At 48.9% G+C, this 11,684-nt stretch overlaps 1 protein-coding gene across 1 annotated transcript in view; it reads left to right on the top strand.

Annotated features, from left to right (window-relative positions):
- Positions 1–11,340, top strand: part of LOC310824769 (TGF-beta receptor type-1-like) — a 21,989-nt gene extending 10,649 nt beyond the window's left edge. Inside the window, exons 3-9 of the mRNA XM_083698019.1 lie at positions 50–283; positions 2,749–2,979; positions 4,104–4,271; positions 4,550–4,706; positions 7,550–7,674; positions 9,099–9,229; positions 11,096–11,340. Of these exons, the coding sequence (XP_083554145.1) occupies positions 50–283; positions 2,749–2,979; positions 4,104–4,271; positions 4,550–4,706; positions 7,550–7,674; positions 9,099–9,229; positions 11,096–11,221 (1,172 nt within the window). The 3' untranslated portion in view covers positions 11,222–11,340. The remainder of the gene's footprint in view (positions 1–49; positions 284–2,748; positions 2,980–4,103; positions 4,272–4,549; positions 4,707–7,549; positions 7,675–9,098; positions 9,230–11,095) is intronic.
- Positions 11,341–11,684: the final 344 nt, after the last annotated feature.

The raw sequence follows: 11,684 nt of genomic DNA, 5'->3' as shown, positions 1-11,684 counted from the left end.
TGTGTGTGTGTATATCCCCATCTCTGTCTAACCCCTCCTCCCCCCCCAGTGCCCCCGGCGCGGACCCCCCCCCTCAGCCCCGTGGCGTTGGCGGCGGTGATTGCGGGGCCGGTGTGCGTGCTCTGCCTGGTGCTCCTCCTGGTGGTGTACGTGTGTCACAGCCGCCAGGCGCTACACCACCGCGTGCCCAGCGAGGAGGACCCCGCCCACCACCCCTTCCTGGCCGACGGCTCCACCCTCAAAGACCTCATCTACGACATGACCACCTCCGGCTCCGGCTCAGGTGGGGATACACACACACACACACACACACACACACGCACGCATAGATACACACACACACACACACACGCACGCACGCATAGATACACACACACACACGCACGCACGCATAGATACACACACGCACGCACGCATAGATACACACACACACACACACACACACACACACACACGCACGCACGCACGCATAGATACACACACTCATGCACGCATAGATACACACACACACACACACACACACACACACACACACGCACGCATACAAACACACACACACACATATACACATGTATATACACACACGCATACACACACACACACACACACACATGTACACACGTATACACACACACACAGTCTGGATGGACACACACACAGTAGATGGATTTTGGTGGCGCCAGCCTTGATTTCAGTGTGTGTAACTATTCATAGTTGAATGAGCCTGGCGGACGTCCTGAAGAAATCACACCCTCATCATTTGACAATTCCTTTGCGGTTGTATTGTGTCTCACAGCGTGTCCTTTGTTGGGATGATATTTAAGGAGAGGGACAGTGAAACGTTCTCTGAGTTTTGGGTTAGGCCCGTCACGGCACCATTCTCCCGTGTTGTCCTTGACGCATGTTCACAGATGGTTAAAACTTAGTCATATGTTGCTTTGAAACTGTTGAATTTGTTATTTTATTGATAATCTGTTCTCATTCTTCCTATGTGTATTAATGTGATGTTGTGCGCTAGATAAAGGTTCTGTTAATACATCACGACATCATCGTGACCAGGTTCTCCCATTGAATGTCTAATGTTCACATGCATCGTTAACGACACGTAGGGTTAGTCATCATCTTAAGATATTGGCCTGAGCGTAAACTCCTCACACCCCGATTTATCTTAACTTGAGGCCGTGGTAAAAATAGCGTTTTGGGTATTCTTAATGGAATCTAGGATCCGATATGATCGATTGTCTTTCACACAGGGATGAGCAAAGCATTATCAATCATTATTAATCATGAAATATCTTTTGGAGTCAGATATAACGTTGTGTTAACTTGTGTTACTTGGTCATGTGACCACTTGTGTTGAGTTGGTTGGGTCAGGTCCAGAACTGTTAGATCATATAATGATAATATCTCATGTTGTATGTCTACCCTAACCCTAACCCTAATGTTGTATGTCTACCCTAACCCTAACCCTAATGTTGTATGTCTACCCTAACCCTAATGTTGTATGTCTACCCTAACCCTAATGTTGTATGTCTACCCTAACCCTAACCCTAATGTTGTAGGTCTACCCTAACCCTAACCCTAATGTTGTATGTCTACCCTAACCCTAACCCTAATGTTGTAGGTCTACCCTAACCCTAATGTTGTAGGTCTACCCTAACCCTAACCCTAATGTTGTATGTCTACCCTAACCCTAATGTTGTATGTCTACCCTAACCCTAACCCTAATGTTGTATGTCTACCCTAACCCTAATGTTGTATGTCTACCCTAACCCTAACCCTAATGTTGTAGGTCTACCCTAACCCTAATGTTGTATGTCTACCCTAACCCTAATGTTGTATGTCTACCCTAACCCTAACCCTAATGTTGTAGGTCTACCCTAACCCTAATGTTGTATGTCTACCCTAACCCTAATGTTGTATGTCTACCCTAACCCTAACCCTAATGTTGTAGGTCTACCCTAACCCTAATGTTGTAGGTCTACCCTAACCCTAATGTTGTAGGTCTACCCTAACCCTAACCCTAATGTTGTATGTCTACCTGCCATCTATTCTACTGTTTTATCTTCATATCCTGTAGTCTAGACTCTTACACTTCACTCCTGAAAGGACCCATACAGAGTCTCCTTCACCCCCCCCTCCCCGGCCGACCTTGTGACTGTGTACAGAGCCCCCGCTGCCCACTCGGAGGTACTGCACGCAGGATGAATGCTCTTCAGCTCTTCGGCGGTGAATAGGCTCAGCTGTTCGGCAGGGCGGTCGGCTTTGCCACCATAAAGATAAAATGGTTCTATTCTCCCCTCGTAGTCAGGACACCATGTGACCCTGAGAGCTTTCACAGATACAGTCAGGCTTGAAAGGCACTAGAGAGATGTATACACACACACACACACACACAGATACAGACACAGATACAGATACAGAGACGCAGACGCACACACACACACACACACACACACACACAGAGAACGTCTGCAACTTTCCCAAAGCAGAGGTGAGCACAGAGAGTTTCTGATTGGCTGAAGGCCAGTTCTCCCAGTGTTTCCTGGATCCCTCAGAAGCTCTCCTCTCATTGGTTGCCCAGACCCTGACCCTCCAGGGGAGGCTGGCGGAGGTAGAAACCGGAGGACGGGCTCATTGTAATGCAACACACGTGCATTTCCTCCACCAGTCTGCTCCAGTGTGTTTAGGGAAGGAGGAATGGAGACACAAACATGGGTCAGTTAACGTTGTCTCCCCCCTCCGCAGGGCTCCCCCTGCTGGTCCAGAGGACCATTGCCAGGACCATCATCCTGCAGGAGAGCATCGGGAAGGGCCGTTTCGGCGAGGTGTGGCGAGGGCGTTGGCGTGGCGAGGAGGTGGCGGTGAAGATCTTCTCGTCCCGCGAGGAGCGCTCCTGGTTCCGCGAGGCGGAGATCTACCAGACCGTCATGCTGCGGCACGAGAACATCCTGGGCTTCATCGCCGCAGACAACAAAGGTCAGAGGTCGCTCTTTCTCTCTCTCCCTTTTTTTTTTTTTTTTTTTTTACCAAAACCAGACTCGCGTTTTATTCACGTCAAAATGCGCCAAAAATCCCAGCTAAAACATCCTAACACTCGCTTTTGTTTTTAAGAACAATATCGTTGGTGATCAAAGATAGTGACTCTATCATTACTAAATATAGGGGTTCATTTGTCTTGTTTCCATGGTGGCGATGCCAAGTTCACAGCCTGGCGTAGAAACACTAACATGTTTGGCGGAGAACCCTGGACAGGATATGATGTCATAGAACCGAGCAGGACTTTGGGGAACGTTTTTAGAATGAAGAAAAACGCGATGGAACGTTCTGGAACGTGTTAGATTCTAGAACACAGTATGAAGAGGATGTAAACCCTGTAAAAGAGCGCAACGCTCTCGAACACTCAGAAACACTCTTGAACGCTCTCGAACACTCAGAAACACTCTTGAACACTCTTGAACACTCAGAAACACTCTCGAACACTCAGAAACACTCTTGAACACTCTTGAACACTCTTGAACACTCAGAAACACTCTTGAACACTCTTGAGCACTCTTGAACACTCACAAATGCTCTCAAACACTCACATTTTTTTCAAGACCGGCATCATTGTTACGATCACTAGTGAACTCATTAATGGTAATTAATGGAGCTAATAGTTAATTAGTAGGAGCTAATTAACGGGAAATTCCAGTCATTACTCAATATAATCCATATGACCCGCAAGTGTTGTAAACCTGGGCCCAAAGCCCAAAACATATTTACTGTTCCTTAGCAACAGCTGCTCAGATTCACTTTGGGATGGCTCATAATCTCTCCCTGTCTCTCTCTCTCCCTCTGTCTCTCTCTCTCTCTCCCTCTGTCTCTCTCTCTGTCTCTCTCTGTCTCTCCCTCTGTCTCTCTCTCTCCCTCTGTCTCTCTCTCTCTCCCTCCCTCTCTCCCTCTGTCTCTCTCTCTCTCCCTCTGTCTCTCTCTCTCTCCCTCTCTCTCTCTCTCTCTCTCTCCGCTGCTCTGTTAAAACCAATGTTTGGTGTGCTAACGTTGTCTCCCCCACCCTCTCCTCCCCCCTCCCCCCATCCTCCCCCTCTCCCTCCCTCCTGAAGACAATGGGACATGGACCCAGCTGTGGCTGGTGTCTGACTACCATGAGCACGGCTCCCTGTTTGACTACCTGAACCGGTACACCTGCACGGTGGAGGGCATGATCAAGCTGTCCCTGTCCACCGCCAGCGGTCTGGCGCACCTGCACATGGAGATAGTAGGGACGCAAGGTGAGGACACACACACACACACACACACACACATATATATATATATATACACACACACACACACACACACACACATATATATATATATACACACACACACACACACACACACGCATATATATATATGTGTGTGTGTGTGTGTGTGTGTGTATATATATATATATATATGTATGTATGTATGTGTGTGTGTGTGTGTGTGTGTGTGTATACATATATATACATATGTTCCAGTTGCTCTCCTTGTTTATTGACCCCCCCCTCCCTCCCTGCCCCCCCAGGAAAGCCGGCTATCGCCCACAGGGACCTGAAGTCCAAGAATATCCTGGTGAAGAAGAACGGGACCTGCTGCATCGCTGACCTGGGATTGGCTGTTCGCCACGACTCCGCCACCGACACCATCGACATCGCGCCCAATCACAGGGTCGGAACCAAGAGGTGGCTGTCTGGACACACACACACACACACACACACACACACACACTCACTCACTCCCTCTTGCATCTCTCTCTCTTTCTCCCTATTTCTCTCCCCTTCCCTTTCTCTCTCTCTCACACACGCACTCACACACACACGCACTCACACACACACGCACTCACACACACACTCACTCACACACCACTAATGTGTCAAGATCAAATCTGTTCTTCTGTTCACCTCTGAGGCGAAGAGGACTGACGTGACTGAACACCTTCATAGACACAATACGCGCACACGCACACACACACACACACACACACACACATACACACACACACACACACACACACACACACACACAGGTATAACACCTCCTGAGGGGGTCTGGCAACATTGTTGTGGTTTGATCTGATAATCCACACTGCTGCATCAATGATGGCCTGACTACAGACTACTCTCTCTCTCTCTGTCTCTCTCTCTCTCTCTCTCTGTCTCTCTCTCTCTCTGTCTCTCTCTCTCTCTGTCTCTCAGACAGACAGACAGACAGACAGACAGACAGACAGTTTTTTTTATATCAATATTTCAGTGGTCTTCCAAGGCTGTTGGTTTGTGTTTATTTCTGATTCATATTATTTGTGTCTGTAGTGCCGGAGGGAGGGAGAGGGAGAGAATGTGTAAAAGAATGAGAGGAGGATGTGAAGAAACGGTGTGAGTGTGTATAGATTGATGATGATGAGGGTGGACTGTGTACTGTGAAGTGTGTGTGTGTGTGTGATGCTAATGCGTAGTGTGGGGTGTGTACAGCAGAGCAGTGGGGGCTGTGGAAGACGGTGCCTCCGCCACACACACACACACACACACACACACACACACCTACTCTACTGAGACTGCTCTCCTTGCTGTCACGGAGGCTCTCCACTCTGCTCAAGCTTCCTCCCTCTCCTCTGTTCTCATTCTTCTGGACCTGTCTGCTGCATTCAACCCAGTAAACCACCCAATCCTTCTCTCCACCCTCTCAGAACTGGGCATCTCTGGCTCTGCACTCTCCTGGTTTGCATCCTGCCTGGCCGATCGCTCCTACCAGGTGACGTGGAGAGGATTGTTGTCCTCTCCACAAGCCCTCACCACAGGTGTCCCCCAGGGCTCTGTCCTTGGGCCTTTACTGTTCTCTCTCTATACCAAATCTCTCGGCTCTGTAATTTCTTCACATGGTTTCTCCTACCACACTCCTACCACACCTACGCAGATGACACTCAACTTTTTCTCTCCTTCCCCCTTCTGACAGGTGGCAGACATTTCTGCTTGGATGTCAGCCCACCACCTAAAGCTCAACCTTGACAAGACTGAGAGCTCTTCCTCCCAGGGAAAGCCTGCCCTCTCCAAGACTTCTCCATCACAGTAGAAAGCTCTACTGTGACCTCCTCCCAGACAGCCAAGAACCTTGGGGTGATCCTTGACAACAGCTTATCTTGTGTGGCGAACATCACAGCGACAGCACGCTCCTGTAGATTCTTCATCAACATCAGAAGGATACGTCCATTTCTCACCAGAGAAGCAGCACAACTCTTGGTCCAAACACTTGTGATCTCCCGCCTTGACTACTGCAACGCACTCTTGGCCAGACTTCCCGCCTCCACCATCAGACCTCTGCAGCTCATCCAGAACGCTGCCGCCCGTCTGGTGTTCAATCTCCCCAAATTCTCCCATGTCACGCCCCTCCTCCGCACCCTCCACTGGCTCCTGATAGCAGCTCGCATCAAATTCAAGACCCTGGTGCTTGAACCGGGCGGCAAAGGGAACAGCCCCTCCCTACTTGCAAGCTATGGTCAGCCCCCAAACCCCTGCAAGATCACTCCGCTCTTCCACCTCGGCTGCCCGCCTGGCACCGCCGCCTCTATGTGGATGCAGTGGCCGCGCTACTCGGTCACGGCTTTTCACTGTCCTGGCGCCCCGCTGGTGGGAGGAGCTTCCCACTGCTGTCAGGACTGCAGTCACTACCGATCTTCCACCGTAGATTGAAAACCCATCTCTTCAGGCTACATCTTAACGGTCCCTCCTAAAGACCGCTTCACCCCCACTACCCCCCTATACTAACCCTAACCCCGAGACCTCTTCTCCCCTGTTTCACTACATGAAGGAGATTTAGCTGGAAGTCCAAACAACGTCTCATGAACCTCAACGTTTACGAACATGCATGCATGCCGCTGTCACCCGGCGTCCTGTTGTCATGACAACAACACCACATTAATCACCCCAACCCTAGAGACCTCTTCTCCCCCGCTACCCCCCCCTGTACAAGTTCTCTCCTGCTAATAAAATATATATAATAAAAAAACTAGCCTTCTAGCATTGTGACTGCCTATGGCCCCTGGTCTGAGCATTGATTACTTTGTCTTATGATGACTGATGGATAGACGATTCACTTACTGAAACAAATGTATTTGTTGTACGTCGCTTTGGATAAAGGCGTCTGCTAAATGCCATAAAAACAAACCATCTCATACCCCCATCTCAGCGCTGTCTCTCCCCCCCCCCCCCCCACAGCGACAGTCAGCTGATGAGTCCTCAGTGGTGTTGTGCTGAACTGTAACCTTACACCCCTTGGCTGTGACCTGAAAGCACCCTGCCCCCCCCCCACACCCCAGCCCCCACCCTGCCCCCCCCAGCCCCCACCCTGCCCCCCCCCACACCCCCCAGCCCCCACCCTGCCCCCCCTAGATCCTTCTGTTCTGGCTCCTCTCAGGCACACAACAAGTAAAACAGGCTAACTCTCCCTCCCTCCCTTCCCCCCTCCCTCTCCCTCCCTCTCCCCCCTCCTTCCCCCTCCCTCCCTCTTCCTCCCCCCTCCCTCCCATTGTCAGGTACATGGCTCCAGAGGTTCTAGATGATTCCATCAACATGAAGCATTTTGAGTCGTTCAAGCGAGCAGACATCTATGCCATGGGCCTGGTCTTCTGGGAGGTCGCCCGCAGATGCTCCATAGGAGGTGAGGAGTGCTGTGTCTGTGTCTGTGTCTGTGTCTGTGTCTGTGTCTGTGTCTGTGTCTGTGTCTGTGTCTGTGTCTGTGTGTGTGTCTGTGCGTGTGTGTGTGTGTGTGTGTGAAACATCTCTGGTCAGAGCATTGAGTTGTTGTGGTCTGCTCTATATGCTGGTGACATCAAATCATAGAATACCATGACAACAGAAGGGACAGATATATATATAGATATAGATATAGATATAGATAGATAAAGATGTCCATAGGAGACGTATGATAAATACCAGAGATAGTCAGGTGACTAAAACCTCCACCAGCCCTCTGCTGACTTCTCACTCCATCATTCTATCACTCCATCATTCTATCACACCATCATTCTATCACTCCATCATTCTATCATTCTATCACTCCATCATTCTATCATTCTATCACACCATCATTCTATCATTCTATCATTCTATCACTCCATCATTCTATCACACCATCATTCTATCACTCCATCATTCTATCACACCATCATTCTATCACACCATCATTCTATCACTCCATCATTCTATCACACCATCATTCTATCACACCATCATTCTATCATTCTATCACTCCATCATTCTATCATTCTATCACACCATCATTCTATCACTCCATCATTCTATCACTCCATCATTCTATCACTCCATCATTCTATCATTCTATCACTCCATCATTCTATCATTCTATCACACCATCATTCTATCATTCTATCATTCTATCACTCCATCATTCTATCACACCATCATTCTATCACTCCATCATTCTATCACTCCATCATTCTATCATTCTATCACTCCATCATTCTATCATTCTATCACTCCATCATTCTATCACTCCATCATTCTATCACACCATCATTCTATCACTCCATCATTCTATCACACCATCATTCTATCACACCATCATTCTATCACTCCATCATTCTATCACACCATCATTCTATCACTCCATCATTCTATCATTCTATCACTCCATCATTCTATCACTCCATCATTCTATCATTCTATCACTCCATCATTCTATCACTCCATCATTCTATCACTCCATCATTCTATCACACCATCATTCTATCACTCCATCATTCTATCACTCCATCATTCTATCATTCTATCACTCCATCATTCTATCACTCCATCATTCTATCACACCATCATTCTATCACTCCATCATTCTATCATTCTATCACTCCATCATTCTATCACTCCATCATTCTATCACACCATCATTCTATCACTCCATCATTCTATCACTCCATCATTCTATCATTCTATCATTCTATCATTCTATCACTCCATCATTCTATCACTCCATCATTCTATCACTCCATCATTTCATCATCAGTTGTTTTTAGACAACAGCCCTTTCTGTCTAACACACATCCTCCCCCCCCCCTCCCCCCCCAGCCATCCATGAAGACTACCAGCTGCCCTACTATGACCTGGTCCAATCAGATCCGTCGGTGGAGGAGATGAGGCGGGTGGTCTGTGACCAGAAACTACGAGCCAACATCCCCAACAGGTGGCAGAGCTGTGAGGTACACACACACACACACACACACAGGCACTCACACACTCACACACACCACTGCTTCGACACTCTCTATCTCCCTCATCCCATCTCTCTCTCTCTCCCTCCAGGGTCTCCTACCAGCAGTCTAGCAATTTCATCACCATCAGAGCTCTCCTCTCCTCTCCTCCTCCTCCTCCCCTCCATCCTCTCCTCCTCCTCTCCTCCTCCTCACCTCTCCTCCTCCTCTCCTCCCCTCCCCTCCATCCTCTCCTCCTCCTCCTCTCCTCTCCTCTCCTCTCCTGTCTTGTCCAGACACACACACACACTCTCCTCTCCTCTCCTCTCCTCTCCTCTCCTCTCCTCTCCTCTCCTCTCCTCTCCTCTCCTCTCCTCTCCCCTCCATCCTCTCCTCCTCCTCCTCCCCTCCCCTCCATCCTCTCCTCTCCTCTCCTTTCCTCTTCCATCCCCTCCCCTCCTCTCCTCTCCCCTCCCCTCCCCTCCCCACCTCTCCATCTTTATTGATGTCATTTTTATTGCAGGGAAACAGACTATTGGATTACAGGCAATTTGCAGTCGTAAAAACACTAATCTAATGAAGGGCTGCAGCGACTGCCACACACACACACACTCTCACACACACACTTCTACACTCTCTCTCACACACACAGACACACACACACAGCGTGGATAGACAGATAGATGGATGGATGGTCTGGCTGATATTAAATGTGGGTCCGTCTGGGGACACAGAGAGTGAATAAGAGGCTGACAATCACATCACTTAGAGTTTATTGAAAAAGATGCATTCTAGTATTCTAGCATTCTGCTATTCTGGTATTCTGGTATTCTGGTATTCTGCTCCACTGTGGAATATCTCTGGTGTGATTGTTGTTATTGTTCTGATGGTCATGGAGCAGAGAAGTGTTTGGTTTCTCTACCAGTGCTGTTCTACAAGCTGTGTTGACAACATTCATTCACAGCTGAAACGCTGAATTGATGCAAGGTACACACACACACACACCCACACACAGACAAAACACACACACACACACACACACACACACACACAGACAAAACGTGTGTGTGTGTGTGTGTGTGTGTGTGTGTGTGTGTGTGTGCGTGCGCTTCATTATATTCTACAGCATAATTCATGTCGACAATCTCAAGGTTTAATAGTGGAAAAACAAAAAGATATATCAGACAAAGACAATTATAGAAATGAATGTGTGTGTCTGTCTGTCTGTGTGTGTGTGTGTGTGTGTGTGTGTGTGTGTGTGTGTGTGTGTGTGTCTTTGTGGTCATCACCTACGGTTGTTGCTCCCTATGTTATGATGAAGATGATGATGATTGTGATGATGGTGATAATGATGGTGGTGGTGATGATGGTGATCGTGATCGTGATGATGATGATGGTGATCGTGGTGGTGATGATGATGATGATGGTGATCGTGGTGGTAATGATGATGATGGTGATGATGATGGTGATCGTGGTGGTGATGATGATGGTGATCGTGGTGGTGATGATGGTGATGATGATGATGATGGTGGTGATGATGATGATGGTGATGATGATGGTGATCATGGTGGTGATGATGATGGTGATGGTGATGGTGGTGATGATGATGGTGATGATGATGGTGGAGGTGGTGATGATGGTGGTGGTGATGATGGTGATGATGATGATGATGATGATGATGGTGGTGGTGGTGATGATGGTGATGATGGTGGAGGTGGTGATGATGGTGGTGGTGATGATGGTGATGATGATGATGATGATGGTGGAGGTGGTGATGATGGTGGTGGTGGTGATGATGATGATGATGATGGTGGTGGTGATGATGATGGTGGTGGTGGTGGTGATGATGATGATGATGTCCCTCCTCCCCCTCAGGTCCTGCGGGTGATGGCTAAGATCATGAGAGAGTGTTGGTACTCCAATGGAGCGGCCCGCCTCACGGCCCTGCGCATCAAGAAGTCCCTGAGTCAGCTGAGCCAGCAGGAGGGTATCAAGATGTAGCCCCCCCCCCCACACACACACACACACACACACACACACACACACACACACACACCACCATCCCTAGTCCCTGAGTCAGCTTAGCCATCAGGAAGGCATCAAGATGTAGGGGTCACACACACACACACACACACACACACACACACACACACACACACACACACCACTACCACCCCTAGTCCCTGAGTCAGCTTAACCATCAGGAAGGCATCAAGATGGAGGGGATCTACAGCGGAAGATCGGTAGTGACTCTGCAGTCCTGACAGCAGTGGGAAGCTCCTCCCACCAGCAGGGCGCCAGGACAGTGAAAAGCCGTGACCGAGTGGCGCGGCCGCTGCATCCACGTAGAGGCGGCGGTGCCAGGCGGGCAGCCGAGGTGGAAGAGCAGAGTGATCGTGCAGGGGTTTGCCATTGCTTGCAAGTAGGGAGAGGCTGTTCCCTTTGCCGCCCGGTAGGCTTCTCT

This window comes from Argentina silus (assembly GCF_951799395.1).
Source record: "Argentina silus genome assembly, contig: scaffold_123, whole genome shotgun sequence".
Classification (NCBI taxonomy): Eukaryota; Metazoa; Chordata; class Actinopteri; order Argentiniformes; family Argentinidae; genus Argentina; species Argentina silus.
Note: the sequence above shows the minus strand (reverse complement) of the source record. Positions and strands in the feature narration are given on the sequence as shown.